This window comes from Melampsora larici-populina, assembly GCF_000204055.1.
Source record: "Melampsora larici-populina 98AG31 unplaced genomic scaffold MELLAscaffold_4, whole genome shotgun sequence".
Lineage (NCBI taxonomy): Eukaryota > Fungi > Basidiomycota > Pucciniomycetes > Pucciniales > Melampsoraceae > Melampsora > Melampsora laricis-populina.
The window spans coordinates 1647537-1673502 of record NW_006768768.1 but is presented as its reverse complement, the minus strand read 5'-3'; the positions used below and the strand labels follow the sequence as shown (position 1 = coordinate 1673502).

Below are 25966 nucleotides of genomic sequence, written 5' to 3'. Positions count from 1 at the left end.
AAAACTCGTGAAACTGGTCCAAAAAGTGTCCAAGTGTGACATCCAGAAACACTTTGGACACCCCAAAATGTTTCTGGATGTCACACTTATTTTGGAAACTTTATGTATTTATAAGATACGGTTATACACTTCAACGCATCAAAACCCACCTCAAGTCCACTGCATCTATTTAATTGGCAAATATGCCCTCTTCCCATCATATTTCCAGGTCTCCTTTGGAATCATCAATCACCGGACAAGCCCCATCAACAGCAGCTCCTGGATATCCTTACACCTTCATCTCACCAACCATCAACCCACACATTTCTCCAGCTTTCCACCCGCATATCTCGCCAACTATTGGCACCCACGTTTGGGGAACTGTGCATCCAACACCCTACCCAACATCAATACCAAGCACGTCTGTCCAAGATTCCCGTCCTGCCACTCAAGAAACTCAAGATAATCAAATGTCTCCATCTGATTCCGATCCCAAGCCTGAGAAAAGGACCCGAAATAAGCGAAATGTCAACACTTCAAATAACAACCGCAAGACATCGAACAACAACCACACTCCTCCTGTTCATCCTCGAACACAGTGGCGTTCAGACCTCAACAAGGACGGAAAGAGTCCTCTTGGTCTCATAGTTGAATGGCTAACGACGCCGTGTGGCGATGGTTTTCGTTTAGACTGGTGGAGGGGTGAAGGTGGAACCATTAAGAAGGGAAAAATTGCTGATGAAGTGTCAAAGTACCTTGCTGATAATGGCTTTCCAAACATACGTTCTTCATCGGTGGAGCAACAAGTTTGTCTAACTTGTTTTTTGGAATTGATTTATTCATGTGTTGATTGATTTCTAACTGATTTCTGTAGATCCAAGATCTTGAAAAAAGTTTTCGTGTAAGGCGGGATTACAGCAAAGGAACAGGTGAAGGAGCCAAAAAAAAACTTATGGAAGATGCGTTGGCTGAGAAGGAGATGAACGGTTACGCATCTGATAGCGAGGCTTGGAAGGAACTGTTATCTTCAGTTGGGGATAGTTTTGAGAGTAAGTTCTCATATGTACATAGGTCTAAGAAATCAACTGATGTTAGCTATGTATCTTTGATCGATTGCCAAAAGAAATCCTCAAGAAAAAATGCCTTTATTACGACGAGATGCTTCCAGCATTTGGACGGCGAAAGGCTAATTCACCAGGTGCCGTACAGGAGTCTAATGATACAATTGATTTAGATGACATATTACCGAATCAATCAACTCAGCAATCATCTTTTGAGACTGAAGATGTTCAAGCTGAAACTCAAGTTAGAACTCCAAACAATCACGATCTTGAACTAATTGGCTCAGATGTTGAAAATATTCTTAAAGGAATTGAGAGTCCCAATTGTGAAAACAAAGTTGATGATGAAGGAAAGAACGAAAATTTAAATGATGAACATCAATCATCAAACTCAACAAAGCAGGATGGCTCGGTTGTTCAGATCAAATCGAAGATACGTGAAGCTCACCCTCGGAAAAGCTCAAACTCTACATCATTGGATCCTACAAACAGTGTATCAAGTAGATCATCAAGAATCAATTCAGGCCCAGCTTCGTCACTTTTGGCTAGTCACTTACCTTTGCGAGAGGAACGCGATGCTGAGTGGGATTTCAAAAAAAAAACATATGTTAGCGGAGCAAGAAGCGAGAAGGTCGGAAGTCATCTCATCTAACAAACTCGCGGATGCAATCACCAAATCTTTGAAGCCCGAAATCGATCCAACCAATCAATTGGTCCAGGAGCTACGACTTCGAAAGGAAACTTTTGATTTAAAGAAGGCTGAAATTGAATTCAATGATCAACACTTAGATGAAACCAAGGCACTCAAAAGACGTAGAGAGGAACTTGAATTAGATAAAATTGCGGGAGAACTGAACAGTCAAAAGAAAAAAGAAAAATTCGAAGATATTCAAATGCGAGGACGACTATACAAGGAATACATGGACAACTTCCAAATGAGTTGGAACGAAGCTAAGCAAACGGTGGATGACATGCTTGCGGAACAGAAATAATTAGTGAATCAACAGTAAACTATCGAGTTTATGATCAAGGTCACAGCTCACTCATAAAAATTTTTTAATACATGATTTCTGTCTCGTTTATGTTTTATTTCTGATCTGATACCAAGTGAAAGATCCCCGAAAAAACTCTATATGTCTCTTTTATGTTTGCTTTATGAACGATCGATCAAAATGATCGATCGTTCAAATTTTTAAACTTTTCTTTTTGATGTTTGGTCTCTGTGCTGTTATCAAAATGTTGTTGGTTCAGTTGCTTTTGCTTGTTTATGCCTGATGAAATAAAAAGTTGCTTTTTTGGTTTCGATACGGTCAGGTGCACAAGATGACTTATTTTTTAAGATCGATACAAGGTTAATTATTTTTTAAGATCTATACTGATTTGATTCAGAATCAATCACATTATGTGAGTAAGGACTTCTTTTGAGTTAAAAGGATAACTTGAATCAATGATTCATTTGTTCATTTGTGTATTCAATCAAGCACATACAAATAATTAGAAGAGACATGATTAAGGAAGCTAGACAACATGTCCCATGAGATGACAATACTCAGCAAAAACTTCTTGTCGTAATGAATCATTATTGTCCGCCAATACCTGATCAACTACCGCTGGATTTTCCTCGCAATAGACTTGCTCGGCTTCTCTTTCGGCATCGTTTGGAAGACCATACGAAAAAGAAGACTGTTCATCCTGCTCCAAAAGGAAGTTGTGAAGGACACAACAAGCCATCAAGAGTGCATTAATTCGTTTCAGTGAACGTTCGTCTTGCAAAACAAGCCTACACTCCTTCAACATTTGAAATCGAGATTTAAGCATGCCATTGACATGTTCTATTACGGTTCGTGCCTCACTGAGTTGTTTGTTGAAAGCATGTTTAAGTCCGGGAAGCTGGCCGTCTGCAGTTCTTTTGAAGAGTGGAAGAGTACACTTTGATGCGCTGTAACCTGAATCTGCCACTAGATACTCGCCCTCAGTGAAGTATTGCCCAGGGTGACACCATATCTACAGACATCATCAGCCCCAAATTCAAATGAAAGTAAAGAATATTTTGAAAACTTACAGTAGAAGTTCTGAGTACACGCTGGTCATGGACACTCCCACACCAACCATGCCGGGCAAAGGTGATACGTCGGCGATGATCACACACGATCATGGAGTTGAGTGCATAAAAGAACTTTCGAGTCCAATAATCCTCCTTACAAATAACTGGACCAAAAGCTAACGGGATCAGTGTACCATCAACAAAGCCAACACATCCCCTCAAAGCTGGATATCTTTCAGCGATCTCATTCCTGATTTTCGCTCGTTCAAGTGGAGACGGCCAGCGGAGATATTGAGGCTGTAGTTGAAGGATAGCGGCTACACAACGCCAAGTGTAGTTTTCGACACTGCCGTCTGGAAGAATTACAAGAGAAGTCAATAAGAATAAATAGATCAAATGATCATATTCAAGCTCCTACGTGAAACACCTAATAGTCGGCCTATCAGTGTAATTTGCCCGCCATTCCCTGAAAGCCCCAGATGGCATAGAGTGACCAAGAGTTGCAATTCGACTTGTTCTTGAGGATTACCGGATTCGTTTTTAAACACTTTGCTATCTTCAATCTTATGAAGAAGCATGATGAAGTTGTCCTTTCTCATTCGTGCCTAACCATGTAATCAAAGCAGAATTAAAAAACTTCCAAGAATCAGATATGAGAAAGTACTTACTACTTTGATAAATATAACTTCAGGAGCATTCATAATGCCGTTGAAGAGCTCGTAAGAATGATCACGTCCACGGAGCGTTCTTGAAAGCAGGTATCGCTGATTTTCAACAGATTCCAATTCTGCCAACCATACCTCAACCGCAGTCTTGTTCAATTCTAAGTCTGTGATGTGATGACCCCTTTGACCTTTTAGAATAAGACCTAAAGTCAAGCGGTGAATTGATTTGAGTGGAAGATCCGGTAACAAATGAGGCAGGAGGAGCAGAGTCAATAGTGATCTTGAGGTACTTGAGGGTCGATTTGCTGATTGAAGATGATGTGGATCGGTGATGGGGTGAGCCAGGAGGTGACGGGAAACACCTTTTAAGGCTTGTAGTACCTGTCTCCGTGCTGAGACTCGTGGCATTTCGAGGAAGTGAGGCTTTGGATTCTTCACAGCGTAGAGGGGCTCTCAAATATGCCAAAAAGTGTCCAAGTGTGACATCCAGAAACATTTTGGGGTGTCCAAAGTGTTTCTGGATGTCACACTTGGACACTTTTTGGACCAGTTTCACGAGTTTTGACTACCCCTATTGCACTAATCGAAATTCAAATCTTTATCAAAATATCCAATCTCCATAATTCCTTTTTATGCCTTATGATTAGGAAAGATATTTATGCAGTCATCACCCTTCTCTCTTGAAATCAATACTTTTGTTTATTTTCTTCAAATTTCAAATTTCTTTGTATTCCTTTATTCTTTATGATCTTGTTTATGATCGTCATCTTTTCTTCATGCAATTGAGCTATCTTTTTCTTTTTTCTATTTCTCATGACTCGACCTTTCTTTCTGGTAAAACTGCAAGGGTTTATATCTCAAGGTGCATGTAAACTTTATAATTGTCTGACAATGTAAATATACCCTGAAGATCAACTTGGAATACGATTTATTATGATTCCACAAGGGCTTTTTATGAATGAACCAACACGTTTATTCTCTACACCCTCAGGCTTGGTTAAATTTGATAGGTAGATCCCAAACCGGTACAGGCTGTAAGTCCAGGGAAAGACTAGTCATCATCCTAATCAAATCTTCATTCTTGTGGACTTAATTAGTTGCTCAATCAAGTAAATATGTACAACATAATCCTTACATATCTTTTGTATGATATCAATCTGTTTCATCTTTCTCTTTCGATTTCTGAATAGCTCTTAAAGCTCATGTGCTTATAACAAGAAAGAATCTTAATGAGTTAAATTTGTACTTTTTAGGATTAGGATTGGTTTAAACGAGTTTGATCATGTTAGATCACTTCTAGTTCGGGTGATAAGAATGGACCTCCCACTATGAGATCACGGGGTACATAGTACGAAACTTTCCGTTGAGGCTGGTAAATTGAGATCTCCAAAAGGGAGCAGTGATTCCCTCCTCACGAGTCACAAGAGATCAGATTGAGTTTTGATGATTGGTTCTGATTCTTTCTTGTTTATGACTCATGAGTTTCTATAGTTTCGATGTACCAAGAAGATTGAATTGGATAAATGAAGTTGAATTGAAAGTGGGCAAAGGGTGTGATGTATATGTGTGATGTGAAACATGATGTTTTTAGTATGTAATATGCATGGGTGGTTAATGTAGATCATATGTTGAGGTTTGAAGGAGATGAAAGTGAAGTGAAATGAAATGAAAAGTCGATGAAGATGGAGAGGTGGATGAAGATGGAAAGAGGGTATTGATTTGATTTTATGGGTCTTGAGTTAGTTTTATGGTTTTAAGTGCTTGATGAATTGGATTGAATTGGTTAAATTGAATTTTAATAACTGAACTGTATTTTCAAATTCCAGTTTGAAAATTCAAAAAATTGATTTCTATTTTATTTTTTTATTTTTTCTATTTTATCTTTTGATTGATTTTGATTTTGATTAACGGTCAAGAGAAAGAAAGTGAATGGTTCTACTTCAAGATCTCGACTTTATCCTTTATCTAAGTTTCAGTTGAATGTTATCTCTTTAATTTCTTAATCAAGTAATCCTAATCAACCAACAACCATCAACCATCAACCATCATCTATCTCTTGAAAAATGGTCAATCCACTCGATTTAACTAAATATACTGAAGACGATGAAGATGATGAAGAAGCTTTCTTGGAATCTGAACAAAAAAAGAACAAAAAAAGATCAGATTGGGCAAAGGGAAAATCGAGAGCTCGTCTGTCTTCTTCCTCGTAGTAATACCTTATTAACCTTCAACCGTTCACTGATGCTTTCGTTTGACCATATCAGAACCAAGTGAAAACTGGGATAATGATTTCCTCTTCGGTTCGGTTTCAACCGAATCTCTTCCTTTACCTTCGAAGAATGCGTCTCGTCCAAATCCACCTACGAGGAAACCGGGTTCAGCTCAATCTACCTCTGCTTCCACTCATTTACACTCATCATCTCTTCAGCATTCACTCAATCAACCGCTTCCTCAACTTCCGAAACATGCTCCTTCCAACTCACGACCTCTCCTCAGAACTGGCAATAGTCATAAAACAGAAGATGATTCCGCTCTAAACTTGATCCCTCAGGACAGTAATTGCTCTACGCCCCGCAAGAAGGATCCTCACTCTCCACGATCTCACCTCTCAGTACCACCTTCTCTGTCATCCTTTGCATCTTCGAATTCATCTTTCGATCCTACCGCCTCTCCTTCCTTGCGCTCTTCTATCAAAAATACTCCCAAACCTCAACCCCATCATCCACCTGCTTCACTTCCTACCGCGTCACGCGGTTTGAGTTTGACTCATACTGCTCTCGACCTTCAAAACTCGTCCCTCGATTCAGGCTCAAAAGCAAGCCCCAAGACTATGGGCCGCAAGGGTACTGTCTCAGATCGTACTTCACGACCCTCACGACCGCCTCTTTCACTTCGAACTCGTCAGGCTTCACATAAAGCTGTTTCCTCTCAAGATTCCGTACCTTCTGTATCCGAAATATCTTCGGTAGACATTCGGAGTCCATCCTCTAGTCTCTCAACCACAGATGATGGTCATGGAAATTGGAGTAGATCAAGTGGTGATTATAGTGCTGGGTTTGGTGGCAGTGGCAAAGGGAATCGGAGTTTTAACACTGAAACCGAATTTACTGAGCCTGAGACTGAACTAGATTGGGGTGATGACACGGATTTTGAAAATCGATCGTCTTGTTCACCAGCCAATCTCAGACAACCTGCGGATCGAGCATTACATCGATCTCAACCTGCTACACAGACGGCTAAGCTCAATGGGAATAATCCAAGTCGAACCACTAGGTCGGGTAGCACTGCTCATTCCAATCACCTCGATGAGCCTTTGCGAGCCATATCCGATTCTAGTTCATATCGCTCAAACCTGGTCTCTTCTCCACTAGAGTCATCTTCACTTTCAGCATCACAAAAGTCAAATGAACGCAACCAGGTCCGACGATCTGCTCATTCTAGTTTTGACTCACAGACTACCTTCACCACGACACACTCTTCAAAATCTAGAAATCTCAATAATCCAACTTGCCTCAATTCTGCTGCTTCTTCTTCCTCTTCTATTGGGTATTACAAATCAAATCATTCAGACATCTCTCTCAAATCCTCCGCGTCGAGGGTCAGTCGTGATAGTGTTGAAGTCTTGACGAACAATTTGAGTCAGAATCATGAAGCTCATCTCAGGAGACAGCAAGCACGCACTCCCTCTTTAAGTTCTGCATCATCCAACTTTCCATTACCTTATGGCAACCATTCATCAGACTCATATGAAGCTGCTACCTCTGGCACTGAAACCGACGGTCTTTCAGATTATGCTCAAGCCCATCGTCGAAAATCCCCAATGGCCTCCACCTCCTCATCCAATCGAGTCACTCCGAATGCCACTCAAAGATCTCGAAAGCAAGCATTATATTCAAGGCCTCCAAACGCCAATCCATCGACATCTGTCTCCTCTCTTGCAGGCTCGATGAGTTCTACTACGTTGAATATGAACTCGCTCCTCTCACCAGATCGCTTCGCTGATGATGGTGATGCAGACGCAGATATCAGTTTTGCGCCATCCACTGAAGATGACAGTAGGCTCAAAAACTTGCGGAAAAAACTTAGACGAAAACGCCCCTCTGCACTCGCTTTGAGTCCTACCCCTATCAACAATTCATCGACGGTATTGGATCGCAAACCTAGCGTATCCGAGTCAATATATTCAGATAACCAACTATCAGGCGATTTGGCATTTGCTGCTGATTCAGATGAAGAAGGTAGAGGCCAGTTGCGACGTACATCTCACACCGTGGCAATTGGTTCGACTTCACCATATCAAGTCATTGATACAGCAGAAGTTCTCAGTATCAATCTCCGTTCTCCCACTCCAGTTGCTCCCGGCCCTGGTTTCAATCATCGAGCTCGCTCTAGTGTCTCTCATTCTGGTCCTGGCCCCAGTCCTCTTCTCACTGGTCCCAGCTCGAAGCCTACTACGGCCCCTGAACCCGGAACTGTCGCGAAGAAGTTCAAGTCTAGGAGACCACTGTCTTTCACTGCTCTTCTTTCGCGCAACTCTATAGCTTCAATCAGTTCTGCACAGAGTTCTAATAATATCGCTGGAGATCGTCACATGGATTCTATTCCACATTCCGCTTCCCCTGGTCGCGGTCTCTTTGCTCGCAAGTCAAGTGAGACTGTGCGAGACCAAGTGTCCAAGAAAGAAACCTCCAGAACCCAATCTCACTCATCCGGTAGAGACTCCCAGTCCATACTCAGCGAGAGGCCTACTCGAGGTCACTTTCGTCAAGCGGCGTCGATAGGTTCCAACCCGGTGAATTACAAAGCATCCAAGCAGTCCAACACTTCACTCGAACCCAGTGAGAGCTTTATCTCACGTGTTCGAAGGCTGTCTTCGAGACAATCACATCATAAAACTCCTCCAGCGACACCTAACCGGAAGCGTTTCTCGATCATGAGCGGCGCAACACGCACAACACCTTCACAACATCTTCAATCTCCACCCACTACTGCATCCCAGGCTCACTCTGCAGCATCTACGCCTAGCTCTAAACGAAATCATCGATCTCCCACTGTCAGCGGTATCACAGCTTCCAACAGTAAGGGGAGTGAATTGACCGTTAGAGCCGATTCAGATGCTGGACGCAAAGCTAGACCTTCTTCGAAAGATTCGAGCAGCTCGCGTCCTTCTGGTTTGTTACGCGGTTCTAGTTTGCGCAGAAAGTTTTCAACTTCAACCAATAACAAAGCTTCGGTTGATGAACCTAATTTGACTGTCTCTCCGCCAGCTGCACCTCAGTCTATCACTGATCACAATCTGAGTGGAAGTGCGAGTAGCTTGAGTAGTAGTACTGGACCCCGACTTCGTTCTATGGGCTCATCTAAACCACCCAAGAGTAATCCTGCTCTCAGAAAAAGGGTGGCAGCTAGTGTTTCAGCGACATTAGAAAATTATAAATTAGCCAATCCTTCTACCCCTTCACAAAGCATGGATGACTTTCAACTCGTTTCTCCCAAGTCACCAGATTTTGATTTCTCGCCAGATCCATCACTTCGTTCACAATCCAGTCGGTTCATGAAATCTGGTGATTCAACTTATGCGCCATATTCAGAGCCAATTCCTGATCAATCTATTTTACCTACTAGTACCATCTCACCTATCATACCTAGTACCATGGGAGGTATCAATGCAGCCTTGGGTAGAAGTAACAGTATGGGGGAATTGAGGATTCCTTCAAGGATCACATCTCAGCAAGGTCGTTTACACACTGAATTGAATCAGATGAAAGAATTTGCTAGAGGCATTGACGGTTAGTTTTCATCCCTCTTTTTCTGATACTGAAAACAATACTGATTTTCGTTTGATTACTGTAGACTTGAAATTGATGAGGCGAAATTATCGTAGACTGATTGAATCGACCACCCGAGCCCGATTGACTTCTGCTACCAGTGAATCGAGCATGGCAGCGAGTGACGAGAATGAACACCCATCTACAGAGTCACCTAAGATGTCATCAGAAGACACTGAATCAGTTCAGCCGAGTCCACGAGCGCTTGCAAGGATCTCATCCAACATAGCCAGGATCGAATTGAATTATCGAGAATGGTGGACGTGTTGTAATGTATTGATAGATTTAGGAGAAGGTGAAAAGGATCCGAAAGAAAGATTTCCACATGATCGAATTCCCACCAGTTCTTCAGAAAGATTAGGATCACCCAAAGAAGGAGAACAGGATTCAGAAGAACATGAACATTTTGAGATTTTAAAGAATATGTTTGGACCTGGTGGACCGATTGAGAATGAAAGCGTCAAAACCCCACCTAAACAACAAAACGTATTGAGAGGTGAAAGATCATTTGAAAGAACACCGGTAGTGAAATCTCAAAGGATCTTGAAGAATGTTTCATCTTCTGGTCCAATCTTGATGATGTCACCTGAAACACCTATAGCTAGAACTTTACCAGATAGTGATGGATTTGTGATTGAAGATGAAGAAGATGATAATGATGGATCAGTTAAAGGAAAAGAACATTTAACTAATCGAAAGTTATGGGTAGATAGTCCAAGTGAAGCCAGTAGTGAAGGACATCAAGAAAGTTTAAGAATTGAAAAGAATTTAAGAGGAAAACATCATATCTTGAGAAGAAGTGGTGGAGGTGGTGGTGGTGGTGGGAATAGTAGTATTAGAGTTTGTTCTGAAGGATGTGGATCGGTTAATTCTTCGGGTGGAGGATCTAGAACATCTAAATCTTTGATTAAATCATCACCTATTCCGATGGTCAATCAACAACAATCTAGGAAGATTAGTTTGATTATGAGGAATGGAAGTGGGAAGATTAATGGAGCTGGATCGGCTAGGAACGCATTACAAGGTGTGAAAGTAAGTGAGATGAGATCATGATGTGGATTGAAGGAAGTTGACTGATTTGATTTGGTTGATTTGTGTTAGGATTTCTTGAGAACCTTGAAAGCTAAGATTCAAGAAGATAAAATGATACGAAAAAATACGATCTCATCCACTTCATCTATCTCTGCAATCTCATCCAACAGCTCGATCTTCATTGAAATCGAACCCAACACTCATGAGATCTTAGACTCAACATCAAAAGAAGTTTCACCTACACCATCGATTTCGTCATCTTCTTCTTCTTCTTCATCATCATCTGAAGAAGAATGTTGGGATGATCAACTTTTAGACCCTACCCCTAGTACTAGTAATATGGGAATCGGAACTTCTACGGGAAAGAAACGCTTGGCTTTGTCTTCGGAAAGAATGCCTCAGTTGTTGAGTTATTTGGCGATCGTTAGAGATCAGTGTGAAGCTTGTTTAGATGAATTGAAATCACAAACTGTTTAGTTGGTTCGGATTGATTGATTTGGTTAGGGAAGGGGAGGTGGACTGACTGACTGAAGAGTACTCTTGGTTTTTTTATGAACTCTTTGATGGATTGATTGGATTAAAGAGATGGGGTTTCTTTTTGCATTCAAATTGATGGGTTTTATTTATTTCTTTCTAGTATAGTTTTTTTTCTTTTTCTTTATTTATTTATAAAGTTTGTTTTTGTTGAGGTTTATTATACATACATATATATATACAGATAGAATGAATTTAATTTTTTTTTTTCGGTTTGGGTTATTTGTTAGAGAAGAGTTGTGGGTTAAGTAGTATGATGAATTAGTTGAATGGATGTTTGATGAATGTGTTTTTTTCTTGAAATTCTTTTATATACGTGAGGTTTGATAAGTGAATCAAAATGAAATTTATCATTTTGAGTTTTTTTGTTTGATCTGATGTGATTTTTTATCTTCATATACCTTTTCTTTTATGATTTGATTATATATTAAGGGGTGTCAAGTTCAACTTTTTTACGGTAAAAACCGTAAAAAACTTTCCCGTCGTAGCACAAATTTACGCAAAATTTACGAGAACGGGAAAGTTTTATCTATCCCGTTCTCGCATAAACGTAAACAGATAAGTTTACAACATAGCTTTGAAGACTTAAATTTGACCGTTTCACTCTTGGAAAGAGGTGTGCTTGATAGTGGATGCAAGGACAACCTTGCATCCTCTTACCAGCAGTTTTGTCATTACCGTGTAGAAGATCGAGGCGAAAACGTAAAAAAGCCTTGCTCGTGGTTTACAAGCGATGATAAAAACTCGGGAAACTTTTTTTACAGTTAAAACATAAAAACTTTCCCGTCTCATAGTTTTTTTGCTGTAAAAATTTGAACTTGATACCCCTTATTGTTACTTTTGTGTTTTTCATTTATTTTGTTGATGAGAAATTGAGCAAAGGTGGTTATGAATTTTTTTTTCTATTTTACATATCTATATATGAAATAATGAATTGATGAATCAATGAATGTGAATGAAAACAAAAAAGAAAGTTTTTTTTTTGGTTGAGGAATTTGTTGATTGGCTTGTAAGACTTTCAAATCCAAATCAACCTACAGTCAGGCTAGATTAGCTTGGCCGGTCGAGAATTTTTATTTTTATTTTTACACGTATACAGGTAAAAATATAAGCATAGCCTTCAAACGCGGCAGGGTGTTTAACCTGCCGCGTCAGTCTGCCAGTCATTCACCCACCACCACATCCTTTCTCATATCGTTCTCAATCACTTTCGCATACTCCGTCCATTCGCTTCTGCGATGGGGTTTGTCTTGTACAGTCCCCAAGTCAAAATCATCGCGCTGACCAAATTTCGATCTGGACAATCCATCAAATCCATCAACATCGAGCTCTTCACTGCGATATCAGACAAATCATTCCATCAATGGAACGCTTTATTCAACCATACTCATGCTGTTGTCCGCAATCCTGCAACCTACGAACAACGAGGCCGTGCAACACTTTATTCTGTTGAGGATCGAGCGTTCATGCTTGAACTCATTGATAACGATCCAACCCTTTTCATCGACGAGATTCAAGCCGCCATGTACAACCACACCGATCGCCTAGCTTGTCGAAAAACCATCGCCGACGACCTCAAAGAACGCCTTTTCCTCACTGTTCATAAAGCCCCAAAAGTCGATCCCAACCAGTCACCTGTTTTACAAGCAAGATACTCTGGTAATATTGCCCATATCCCACCCAAGTATTTAGTGTTTTTAGGTCAGTCCTCCTTCTTTTCTTTCTATTGGAAGACATGATACTGATGTGTATTGTTGCTCTTCATGTTTACTAAGATGAGACTGGTTTAAAATTGCCAGATGTGCAACGTGATCATGTTTGGTCCAAAAAAGGCCAACGACCTAAGGCTTTAAAACGGGCGAGACACGGGATTCATTACAGCGTTCTAGCTGCGATCTGCGAGACGGGTCTCTTGGCAGTTAATGCAAAGGTCAACGCTTATCGTCGACACGAATTCGAAGCGTTTTTGAAGCATGTTTTAGTAAGTCATTTCTATTTCCTTTGTATCTCTCTGTCGTTTTCATTTCTTTTGAATCTGCCTGGTATCGAGGAGCTGACAATAAGTTTGTTCCAGCTGCCTGTCATGCAGCCATACCCAAATCGAAACTCGGTCTTAGTAATGGATAATGCGCCTATTCATCACCGTGGGGTGATTGCGGAAATGTGCGAGGAAGCAGGAGTAATTTTAGTATATCTACCACCATGCACTCCCGAGTTCAACCCAATTGAGCGAACATTTGATGTTTTCAAGGATTCTCTTCGCCGAAATGGCCTTCTTGGTCAGGCTGTTGATAAGTTGAGGTGCCTTAGGATGGTTTTGTCTGATGTATGCACACCAAATTTCATTATCAGCTTATACAAAACCTGCGGTTACAGACCACATGAAGAATGAGAAGTTGTAAAATAGTTTCATTATAAAGTTGTTTCATGAGAAGACAGTGTTGTTAAAAGATTGTAATCAACATGGTTTTTGTCTCGACAATAGTCAAAGCAATGATTTTTTTTCATAGCAATTTCTTGTGTATTGTGAGATTCCTTGATGTTTCAAGAATATTTCACAAGTTTCTTTTTTTCTTGCTTTGAGTGGAAAGTAACAATAAAATCTTGCTACAAAGAAATCTCACTTCAGAGTTGGGACTTGTCTGGAAAGCATCAAGGGATTCACTGAATAAAATTTTCATTACAAACAGTCTCAAACATCAAACACAACACATCTCAAACTACAAACAGATGTTTATTACTAAGAATATTCTTGAGTATAATACTGTAGCTACATCATGGTAACACTGGTTTACAGCGGTAGTCAATACATGCTTTTGATGATCCAAGAGATGAGGCTATTGATATGCTCTAGCTGCTCTAGCTCTTCTCTTGATATCCTTTCGATAAGCGGCACTTTATCATGGAGGCGGATACGAGTACCAAACGGAAAACCCAACACCTCCATTTTCGCAACAGTGAGCTCGGTGGATTCAAACATTTCGAAGTCACTGATTTCGTACTTCGTAAGTAGGCCTCGAGTGGTTTGATCATCTGGACTAATTGTGCAAAACTTGAGGTAATCTTCAAAGCCTTTGGGTGGTATTGGTGCCGGAGAATTTGATTCGCTTCGAGGTACTGGGTTGTGGTTGTTGTTGTTGTTGAATGAGAACAACCCGTTGCCGAGTGAGACCATGGAGTTTTGTGATGTTGAGGGCGTAGTATTAGAACGAGATGGTGCTGAATTCTTTCGAGGCTTTGGATTCACAGGTTCGATTTCAACCCATTTGAACTCGATACGTCGAGGTGGGATTATTGGTGTAGCTCCGAAACGGTTATGAACCTGAGTCAAGATAATCCAAACAAGTTGAGCAATATGCTTTTGTGAAATCAACATGTAAAGATAGAAAAAACTTACAATATCGCTTGCCCACGTCTCACACAAAGAATGGGACAAGTAAATTGCCTTGGTATCATCGTCCGATTTGATGATACCCATGCGCTCCCTGCCACCAATGTTGGTATGACCGTACTTGATCATAAGCTGCGTATGTTCTTCCTGAATAGCGGCTGAAACTCCAATGGCCTACTCAAATGAAGAAACGAGTAACCAACCATCAGAGAAAGCCAAGTAGAGAAATATGAAAGAAAAAACGGATTGTTGAAGACTCACCGACATCTCTACTACACCGTGTTGAGCAGCATTCAATGCTTCAGGATGGCTGTGGGCCAATGATTGGTCAAACTCCGCGTCCTATTCATGATCAAATCAATATCAACATCAAATTGAGATCATGGAGAGAAGATGAATGAAATGAAATGCTCACTCTCGATTGTGTTTTGGTTGTATTTTTTGGATTTGCCATCGAAAGATTAAATCCTACCTCCTTGCCTTCTTTTTTGAGGAGCATAGCCTTGAATTCATCAAACGTGTCTTCATCTGGAATCACCGGAAATGCTGTTTTACCAAACTTTCCACCTTGAAATACATACCCCTTGAAAGCCATTTGACCGTTCTCGTCAGCTACTTTGAGTAGGTCTCCACATGGCTTCTTGTGTTCGCTGCAAGCGTCGTACAGAGACTGCTTTAAATCGTCAAGGGAAAACCCATGGATGAAAAGCAGCTCTTCTAAAGAGTTCTTGGTTGCATAGGCCAAGTAGGAAGTCTGAACTCCAGCTCGTTTTTCGGCATTGGAAAGATGTTTCGGGATATATACGTGGAAATCTACTAGGGCTCGGATTGGTTTGGGCTTAGCCTTCACAGCTTCAGAAGCTGCCCGAAGCAAGGATGATGTTAACGTTTGAAACAAAGTCAATTTTGGAGTTGTGAGAGAAAAGAAAGAAAGAAACGAAAAAATACCTTTAGGAGTCGTTTGATTTCCAAGAGTTCCAAGCATTGGATCCATAAGACTCAAATCAATGGCAAGACGTTCCTCAGTGGGTGGAAGGCTTGATCCCGAATCCGAAGTGGGTGGTGGAAAAGTCATTGGGACTTTTGTTGGTAAGTTTGAGTGGATGACCTCGATTTCTGGGTCTACAGTCAATTAGGAGTCAGTTTGATACTTGAAAGAAGGGTTTGATAGAACAAAGAACTTACCATAAACAATATTGGGATTGTGTTTGCATGGGAACTCCTGAAATCCTGGAGGTTGACTCAAGTCGAGATGAATCAATTCCGAATTGCGGTAGTAGCGTGGTCCATTAAAGTTCACTTCTTCGAAGTGATGACCAGGTCTTGAAAAAGGAAGTCGTTGTTCATCGGTCATCAGTTGCTGTGATTTGAATTGGATCAAAATCAAAAGACTCACTTTGGGACGAGAGATGGGGTGCCGCCCCTGCCACGATTAGGGCTAAGTCCTTCGGGTGGCGCCTGTCTCGCTTGATTCTCAGCACTATGTAAACAAACAAACATCAGTAAAGTGTATTGAAGATGAAGGATCTGAAACTTACGCGATTCTGGCTTCCTCGGCGAGACGGATCTGATTGCGCTTTGTAGGTGCTTTTGGCATCCTGGGTAAAGATTTGAAGGGATTGAGTTGAAAAAAGTGGGGTCTGGTTGATCAGACTGATTGATTGATGTTCGGTCAAGTTGAGGATATGGAAGTGGTGTCGAGGGTATTGAAGTGGTGTCGAGGGTATGGAACATCAAAACCGGTCAACAGCCTGGTTTTGGTATAAGGCTATGTATGCTTATAAATCAGCCTGTATTGGCATGTATACGTGTAAAAATAAAAATAAAAATTCTCGACCGGCCAAGCTAATCTAGCCTGACTGTATGTAAATCATTTGAAATCTTTCAATTCTATATAATCTCTTCTCTCACTTGAGCATTTTACATCAAGTTTTGCTCCTACATATGTAGTGACACGTATTCTATCAAACTGAAAGTCTGTAATATTATCATTATCAAGCTAAAGTTGCTTGCAGGGAATTGGGGGGATAATTGACTTCTTTTGGATTACACTTTAGTTCAATTGATGAACAACTTGATTTCAAAACACATATAACCCATCTACATATGCTCACCTAGAAATCTTGATCAAAGATTATGAATGTTTTTTTGAAATCATCTTGCTTTTCTGGTAATTAGGAAATAAGTTTTCCTCGTTAAACCAATTCAAGATCAAGTTAATCATATATTTCATCAAAGACTATAAAGATAAGACAACCAACACAGAAAGTTTGATTGGATTGTACTTATAAGAGATCTCATTATGAAGCATTATCCTGGTTTGTGACAATTAATCTGATCCCTTTCACAAGATTCTCAAGATCTTTTCAAAAGGTTCTTTGACTTTCTTCTTTACCTCCATTTCATAATCTCTCTAATACAGTGAATTTATCATCTTACATTTACAAACAAACACATTCATAGAATCAACAATTCAGGTTTAATCGTCATTCCTATTTCCTACATATGAAAAGAAATGAAGAACAAAGTGAATCAATTCATCAGGTTGATGTGTGTTTTTTTGACTTGTAGATGAATATGATGAACTTACCATCAGACTCTCGTCAAAGTTAATCAAGAATCGTTAACCAATTTTGACAAATATGTTGGGCTTTCCTAAGTGAATCGAAATGAATTTCATGAATAGGTTTTAGTTCCATCTCTTGATGACGCATTTCAAGATCAAGATCAATTGTAAGTTTTAAATAGATTGATCAAGAAGAAAGATTCATGATTCAATCTTACCAATTCATGAGAAAGAAGTTCAAACCTAACAAATTGGATGTCCACCTTTCAAAGTTTTTTGACCACTTGAACTACCAGAAGCTATAGTAGGTGATAAATCCGTTTCTCTTTTCCTTTGAGGTGGCATAGGTGCTGGAAATTTATTCATTTGATTGATATTTTTCCTAGGATAAGCCACTCGACGAGGATCACCACCTTTGGTAATGAAAACAATCGGAAACCGATGATCTTGAAAATATTCATTCCAAAAGAAATCAGGCCAAAATGAATCTTCATCAGACCCATGGGAGATAGTTTGACTTCTAAACCAATTTAATTCTCGAATCCTACGCATCATCTTAAGATGATGAACTGAATATGATCTTAAATATAATTCCGTCCATAAGAATGCTTTCGTGAAGGTGATTGGAAGTTCTGAGAATTGATGGTTCGAACACCAGGTTTGATAGGTTTGATAGGTTCTCATGTGTTGATCACTTTTGGGAACTTGACGATTTATATATTTAACTGATCTGATCTTCATACGTTGATCATCAAGTTTTTCAAACGTTTTCTTACACTCTTGTTTAGCTACACAAAAGAAAAAAAACATCATCAGTTCAGTGGACTTATTTTGATGACATTCTTAGGGTCCAAAACAAAACAACTCGGATCAAACTTACAAACACCTTTTGATTTTTGTAGTTCTTCTATAAGTTCAGACATTCGACTAAGCAGATCATCAAGTTTGGGTCGATCTGGATTCATATTGGAGGTTCCATTGAGTAACAATTGATCATCTTCATCATCTGAAGAATCTTTTGGTTTCTTTGATGATTTCTTAGAACGTTTAGTTTGCTTTTTGATAGGTTTTGAATCACTTAGATCTTCTATAACTTCATGACGATTAGAAGAATTGGTGGATGTACGGTTGATGAGTGGTTGATCATCATCTGAAGTTACTTGTCGCTTTCTAGAGGATCGTCTAGGAGGTTGAGAACGGTTTATATCAGGGTTGGTGTCATTTGTCTCTTCATCTATGATTTCAATTGGATCTTGGTTTGTAGACCTGTTGGAGGTCGTGTTGAGTAATGGTTCATCATCATCTGGAAGACCATCTTTCTGCTTTGATTGAATCAGATCTAAATCAGGTTTAATATCCAATAAATCTTCTTCGAGTTTCACATCCGAATCTTGATTTACCAATCTATCATCAATAACTGAAGTACCATGATTCTCAAAAGACATTTCTAAATCAGAATTCTCTTGTTTAACTTTCAAAAGTGTTTCTTGAAGTGATTTAAATTCAGAAAGATTTGATAATTTCTTGTACTTTGATTTAGTTTGGTTGAAAAAACTTTTGGCATTGGAAAGTTGTTCGATCGAAATATAAGAGGAAATGATTTGTAATCTTAAAAGAAATTGCATTGATCTACATGATATAACAAAGTACAGAAGAAGAAGAAAAAAGAAAGAAGATTTAGTAAGTGATTTTTTATCAAAAGTGTGATAAGAAAAAAAGAACAAACTGAGTGAATGTTTTAAAGATTTTAGAATTTAAAACCATTAAACGTAATTCGATAGATTTGATCGGTAAAAGAATGGTTACAAGAAAAGTCATCAAACTTGATAAACTATCAAACGATTTAAGGTCTTCGAGTTGATGTGGAAAATAATCTAAATTGATTTCAAAGAATTCCACAGCAATTTCGATTCGATTGAGATAATCAGTTGGTACTGGATTATCTTTTAAGTGTAATTGATGAGTTATGATATCTTTTTTAATAAATTCTAGTAATCTTATTGAAGGAGAACCTTTAATGAAAGATGTATGACTGGTTGAGGTTAGTAAGAGATTGAGTGTTTCGGATTGGGTTTTTCCATTTGAGTTGATTCGAGATAGTAAAGCAAGATTCGAATCTAAGTCATTGGTGATGGTCATTTTGTGATGGTGATGATGGTGATGGTGATGGTGATGCAGTGTTTCTTCGTCGATTGATGGTGGTCATCAAGAAAACTTTACTCGGGCGGGTTTTTTTCAGGACCGCACATTCGGGGCTACAAAAGTGGTGGTCACAATATCTATGACGTCACTCGAACCAAAAATAACTCAAATCGATTTCTTTAAATAACTTTCTTTGTAGTCAAGGATGCCATCACTTTCATTTCCAACAGTAGTAGGTTCAAGTGTGAAGACAATAGTCAAGACAGTCAGTAATAGAGTTTCGACTCATCATCAACAACCTAATCCAAAAGATGAGAGTTCAAGTAACGAAGATACTCAAGAAGATACCTTAGATGATCCTTATGCTAAAGGGTTCGTTTCTTTTATGATATCTATCGGAAATAATTGAGATTGTATTGATTGATCGTTTAGTCAAGCACGTCATGATTTTAAATACGATATTGGGTTTGCTCTCATCAAAGTAAAGTCCCTATAATATATATATATGTGTGATTTTTGATTCTGTGCTGTTTTTTGGATTGGATTTGATGATGATTGTGAATATGGAATGAAATCTTGCAGAATTTTATCGAACAGTCTACTCATCATACGGTAGAAGAGTTGAGTTTCATCATAACATCTTACGATCGAATGGTCTGATTGAATCGAATTAATCTTTCATGATTCTTGTTTACTTAAAGACTACAAGATTTTGTCACTCATTCTGTACCATCACCACCTTGGATTAAACGAATCAAAGGTAAGTGATGAAAAATCAAATCCATAAACTATCACACTATTCAAACCAACAAAGTCTCATGAGTTCTCTGATTTGAAACTTGAATCAACAGTCACGATTCCTTCCAAGTTTTGCCTTAAGGCTGCAGATCTTTTAATTCAATCTGATCCAGGTTTAGTTAAAAGTGTTGGAGGTTCAACTTGGTGGCAATGGACTAAGAACGATCATGGGATTCATGCTGAATGGATCGCTCCTAAATCGGTTTGGAAAGGGTTTCCGAACGGACAAGTTGAAGAAGAAGAAGCTGATGTGCCTACTTTGTTCTTTATACATGGTGGTATGTGGTGATGATCAAGAATGATTATTGGAAATCAGTAGAATTCACTCGAGTTGAAGCTGACCTTTGAAACTTAATTTCATAGGTGGATTTTTCTTTGGTTCACTTGATACACATCGTTATCAAATCTGGAGAATGGCAAGAAAAGCCAAAGCAAGAGCTTTCACAGTAGCCTATAGACTTGCACCACAATATCCATTTCCATGTGCCTTGATGGATTGTTTATCAGCTTATCTATACCTAACCGAACCTAATCTATCAGAAGGATATTTACATAAACCGATTTCACCTAAACAGATTATTATTTCAGGTGATTCGGCTGGTGGGAATTTATCACTTAGTTTGCTTTGTGTGTTACGTAACTTGGGTAAAGAGTTACCTTCAGGTGGGGTTTTGATTTCTCCTTGGGTAGATTTGACTCATAGTTTTGAAAGTGTAATGGAAAATGGTGATAAAGATATCTTACGTGAGTTTTGGATTTCTCATTTGTTTTTGTTTTTTTCGAAAGATTTGATTTTTAAACTAGATTTTTTTTGGTAGCACCTAATGGGTTTCTTTATCAACCTAGTGAGGCATGGCCACCTTTACCGCAACCGTCAAAGACATTGTCTACCCAACCATTGACTGCAAACGGAGACCTGGGTGAGTGTTAATTTGTGCGCTAGACTAACACTCGCCCATCTCACTTAGCTGTCGATTTTTCACATCTCCTATATGTCGTTATTCTCACTTGCGGTGGGAAGCTTCAGACTCAGGAACGAGTGAAGCCCCAGTATCGAACGGAGGATCAAATATTCACAATGATTTGTCCAATGGCAATAGCTCACCCGATGATAAGGATTACATTGACAGAAACGCTAGTGTGTGTGATGCAACGGAACATCAGGTTCAACTATACGCAACCAACTTACAGGCACGTATTAAAATGAGTGTTGTGAAAATAGCCTGTTTTCAATCAATCATTGACGTTTATCGGATTATTTTCAACAGCTCAATAATCCGCTGGTCAGTCCGATGTACCAAACTAGCTTAGGAGGTCTATGTCCATTGTTGATTGTAAGTAAGCTTTCTCTATCTATATTAGCGTACGATGATAAAGGCTGATATTTAGGATGAATCTAGATTGCAAGTGATCATGTTGAGTTCCACCTCTAATATTGTTTTTCAAAGACTCGTAATCTGATTCTAGTTGGGATGTTGAGTTTTTAGGAATGTTTGAGAGATGAAGTGATCTACATGGCTCATAGAGCTGCAAAACCAGAGCAGTATCGATTGTCAAGTAGGTTGAAAGAACGGAATGAGATTGATGGTCATGAGGTTAATCTAAATTGGAACCCGACCTTGGTTCATTTACAAGTTTATGGTCAGTGTGCCAAAAATCAAATTTATTGATCATCTTTGAGACGTTTTTACTGATGATTGTTGTAATCTTATACAGACTCAACATGTCATATGTTTTCAGTGGTAAGGTTTCAACTATATCTCAATAACTTGAAAGGTGTGCACAATCACCGTCATGGATTGAGTTGACATTTTTTGGGGGTTTCGAAAGATGGGTTGGACTCAACCGGCTAAATACTGTTATCGGTCTATGGGAAGTTTTTGTCGGTTTGTGATCGATTTGCAAAAAGAGAAGGATACCAAAGTATCTGTCAATGAGGATTTCGCGAATGATAAGATACGAAATGGGCAAGCAAGTGATCCTGATAGTTTGTTTACGGGATCATATCTTGGTGATAAACCTTTCAAAGTAAGTCCAGAACTTACCGAAATCAATTGAAGTCATTCTCATAGGTTTTGTTTAGAATGATCTTAATTTGGCGTCTTTATTTTACTATTCTCAACAGAGACCTGAATTCGAATCGAATATGGTAAGAGAAAGAATAGATGTAGAAGGAAATAGTAGATCATTAGAATCCGAATCAGAAATGAAATGTTTAAAGAATACAGAAAGATTAAAAGGATATATACCGAAAGAAGTGATTGAAAGGTTTTTAGAAGGAAAAAAACAAGAACCTAAACCTAAACGAAAGAGTAAGATGATTGAAAAGATATATGAGATGAAGAAGAAAAGAGAGATTGATGATCAAAAGGAAATCGAACTTGAAGGATTAGTTGAAGGATTGAAAGTCAAGGAAGTTCCACCTCCTACGGCTATTGCTGGTAGGATTGAGACTGTAAGTAGAAAAGTTTTTTTCTTCTTCTTCTTCTTTAGAGTGATTCAAAGAGGTTTGGGTATTGATACATACTTGAGCCGGGTTTTGATTGATCGATTGGGGTTTTTTAGAAAGAGGGACATGCATTGGCTTTGGAAGTTCAGAAACAGATTGCTAGTGGACTTGAGCTTGTAGAACCGAAATAAAGTTTGATTGGATTTAGTGATGTGATTTTGATTGATTTTTTATACATAGAGATAGATTAATAGATTGGTTAGATTGTTTTATGATTGAGTGTTTTGTAAAATTGCATGTAGATGATTTGAAGTTGGTTTGATAGAAAGTTGATATATATATATATATATATGGATATGTTTATTTTTGAATCATTTCTTGTAGATTTGAGGTTTTTTTTTAAAAAGCAAGAAGAAGTGATATGTATATCCTATTTTTAATATGATTTTTAAGTTGGGTTTGAAGTTTGCGTTTTGAAAGATCATTGTGGAAGATCTTAGCTCTGGATAATGGTTGAACTTGTATGATATGTATGAGAGAGATTAGAGATTTGTAATTAATGAAGAAGAAGAATTGAATTGAATTGATGATTTCAAGTTTGGATTGGAAAGAGGAAAAGGAAATTGTAAGAAATTTGAGAGGTCATAATGAAAGATTGAAAATAGTTGAGAAAGATGAGAGTTTTGGAAGGAAATTTGCCAATAGGTCTGTTTTGTGGCTAGCTTTAGTCTGGGCTTAGGTCCTAGCTTAACACAAGCCCCCCACTGCCTGCGTCCCCCGGAGCCTGCGCAGGGGGGCTTGCGGCTTATACGCAAATACCCGCGTGATTAGATTTGAAGTTGGCAGGGAATATCTCCGTTCTCCCTTTCCACCACCTTACACATTACAAATCTTTGAAGAAAAAAGACGAAATGAAAGATCAGCTTCCTACAAATCTTTTGCCCTACTCAGATACTTCTGAGCTGCTCCTGAACTTGAGATTCAAAAGGACTTCTTATTTTGTAAATTGAAATTTCAAACCTCACATCTGCTGCGACTACAGTAAATTTTACATATGAATGACTTAAAGGATAAATCTATTAAAGACTTTCTCTGTGCGAACCCATGCGGTGATTGGAGCAGGAGCTCCTCAGCCGATTATCGTTCTGCTCATCGTATTTGCTTTATTTCTTCATTGAATTCCCTCTTGTGAGATTCATCTATCGCCATAAAGAACCAAACACAATGGGCAGTTCTGATGAATCAGAGGATGATTTTGTCTTGGATCCTTTGCTTAATGTTCCGGAAATACCGAAGTCAGTAGATACAATCGATCCAATTGAAATGATCTGTCAATTTATGACAAAGCACCAGACCAACACAAAAAAATTCCTTATTGCATACCTGCGATCTACCAATGAAAGCATTGTCCGACGTAAAAAACAGTGGGGATCTGTGAAAAGAGGGTGGCAGACTACTGAGGAAGTTCTAGACGCAGTTGACGAGCTGGTTAATCAAAAGCCAGAATGCCGACAAAAGTGGAATGACTGGGTTCTTAAAAAGGTGTGAATCAAGCGCACCTTGCTATGAGCGGCTATATGAATCACTGATCAGATACATACTTGATTTCAGGCCAAAGTCATTGTAGCATCACAGTCTACGCCACCACAAAGTCTGTTTATCAACACAAACAAGATCGACACTGGTCTCTTTGATCACGATTCAGATATAAAACGAGAGACAGCAGTGGTTGCAGGCATGGGCTTCCTGCACAGCTTAATCACGCACAAGTTGGAACATGAATATAACTCTTCCAGAGCAAGCCGTAACCAATCCGGACGCCAAACCGTGATTTATGAAGGCTCAAACCCTGAATCGGACTCAGAATCGGATGTAGATAGTGATTTTGACACGTCTTGCAATAGTGGTGCTCATGAATCTCATGCCATTGCGAGTAGACAGCAAACAGTAGGAGATTATGTTTATCATAAATCAAAGGACAGAGTTGAAAATATCAAGAACCGATTCAAGACGGTGAGGGTCTTCATTTCAAAACACACCCTGTAATTAACATTTGACTGATGCTTCAAGTCGAGTCATTTGATCATAGATTGCGCTGACAGCGATTCAAATGATTGCTTATGGTTGTAATCGGCGTTGTAACGCACTTCAAGTTGAAAATTCACTTGCGCTACTAGCGTGCGGGGTCTCTGAGCAAGTCAATCAATATCTACATCAGATAGGCCTTAGTGCATGTTGAAAATCAGCGCTTCGTGGACTTTTAACACTAGCAAAGGCAAAATTGGTCACGATCAAGAAAAAAATTAAAGCTGCTGGGGCTTTTTGGGTTTTTCTGTGTATTGATAATCTTGACATGATGGAACGTGTTCATAGTCGTAGAATTGATGCTACTAGCAAGACATATCATGGTACTTGGGGTTACGTTCACTTTGTGAACCCCGAGCTCCTGACCGGGCTTGATCCAAGCCTCTGTACTCTTCCTGTGCTTCAGAAAATTCTCAAGGATGACTGTGAACGACCAGTTGATTCGGGTGAATTACTTCGTAGTAAAGGTGAGCAAGAGTGTTGGGTAGCCACTTTGAAAAACCAAGTGGCTGTGGTGCTTCTGCGATATATGATCAAGCCCAAGAAGTACAAGGACATGAAAATCTTGAATCTTGCTGTTATTGACCAAATCAAGCCAGAAAAGCCCGATATCGATATGCTCAAGTTGATGGACTCTTCCGACAATGGCTCAGATGGAATAGCCTCATTATACGATGACCTAATTAAACAGACTGGCCTTTCACCCGAGGATTTCTCAGAACACCCTCAGATCATTGAAGGCGATTTGGGAACTTGTCTGAACTTCCATGGCTTGCAGAGACAACGGAAACCTTTGGCTTTTTCCGACGAGAGTCTTGCGCATCTGGTCATGATTCCAGGTGCTGGTCATACACTATGGAACATTTCTCAAGCGCTTTTATTACATCACTGGGGGAATCCAGATGATAAGACCGATTTGGGAGCTTGGAGGACAGCAGTTGAACTCGGTGCAAAGAAGGATAGACCTACAGCAAAAAAAGATTTCACATCAATGATACGATTGATTGAACAAATACACGAGGCTACAATCACTTACTGTATCTTGTATGTACCAGTCTGGTCAATACAATTTTGAAATATGTATTCGATTTCTGATCATTTTTGTTTGGCCCAACAAATCTATCAATTGTTAGTGAAATACTGGGACTTCCTACAGAGACCGTTGAAAATCCTATCAATCTCTCCATTGAGGAATTTCAGAATGCGGTCGACAACGTCTTTGTCACCTACTTTTCTGGCCGAGCCCTCCGCAAAGCACGCGAAGAACTGGATGGTAACCAAGAACGTCTTTTACTTAGGATTTGAGACTTCGCAACAATTGTGGAGGCCAATCGGGCTATGTCAGATGGTGACATTGGACGATTACTTCTGGTATGGAAGTGTGGAGTGTCA

General features: G+C 39.4%; 5 protein-coding genes across 5 annotated transcripts; 3 read left to right on the top strand and 2 right to left on the bottom strand.

The window, feature by feature from the left end:
- Positions 1-4339: 4339 nt before the first annotated feature.
- On the bottom strand, positions 4340-4564 carry MELLADRAFT_92396 (uncharacterized protein; the record flags this gene model as incomplete). The annotated part of the gene is made up of 2 exons (XM_007405522.1): positions 4340-4385; positions 4443-4564. 2 exons carry the CDS (start codon positions 4562-4564, stop codon positions 4340-4342), a joined length of 168 nt encoding a protein of 55 aa, XP_007405584.1.
- Positions 4565-5812: 1248 nt separating this feature from the next.
- MELLADRAFT_59971 (uncharacterized protein) lies at positions 5813-11086 on the top strand (the record flags this gene model as incomplete). Its single annotated transcript, XM_007405692.1, has 4 exons — positions 5813-5939; positions 6014-9538; positions 9603-10609; positions 10679-11086. The coding sequence occupies 4 exons, from the start codon at positions 5813-5815 to the stop codon at positions 11084-11086; spliced, it is 5067 nt and encodes a 1688-aa protein (XP_007405754.1).
- A 5828-nt stretch (positions 11087-16914) lies between these two features.
- On the bottom strand, positions 16915-17884 carry MELLADRAFT_70913 (uncharacterized protein; the record flags this gene model as incomplete). Its single annotated transcript, XM_007405521.1, has 3 exons — positions 16915-17033; positions 17125-17189; positions 17319-17884. One exon carries the CDS (start codon positions 17839-17841, stop codon positions 17344-17346), a length of 498 nt encoding a protein of 165 aa, XP_007405583.1.
- A 1516-nt stretch (positions 17885-19400) lies between these two features.
- On the top strand, positions 19401-22986 carry MELLADRAFT_115358 (arylacetamide deacetylase; the record flags this gene model as incomplete). The annotated part of the gene is made up of 15 exons (XM_007405693.1): positions 19401-19614; positions 19675-19723; positions 19825-19862; positions 19944-20002; positions 20094-20318; positions 20404-20784; positions 20859-20960; positions 21062-21231; positions 21309-21374; positions 21441-21455; positions 21528-21681; positions 21757-21782; positions 21871-22068; positions 22166-22495; positions 22606-22986. The coding sequence occupies 15 exons, from the start codon at positions 19448-19450 to the stop codon at positions 22678-22680; spliced, it is 2055 nt and encodes a 684-aa protein (XP_007405755.1).
- Positions 22987-23713: 727 nt separating this feature from the next.
- On the top strand, positions 23714-25879 carry MELLADRAFT_102815 (uncharacterized protein; the record flags this gene model as incomplete). The annotated part of the gene is made up of 4 exons (XM_007405694.1): positions 23714-24031; positions 24101-24502; positions 24765-25041; positions 25731-25879. The coding sequence occupies 4 exons, from the start codon at positions 23714-23716 to the stop codon at positions 25877-25879; spliced, it is 1146 nt and encodes a 381-aa protein (XP_007405756.1).
- Between the last annotated feature and the right edge of the window lie 87 nt (positions 25880-25966).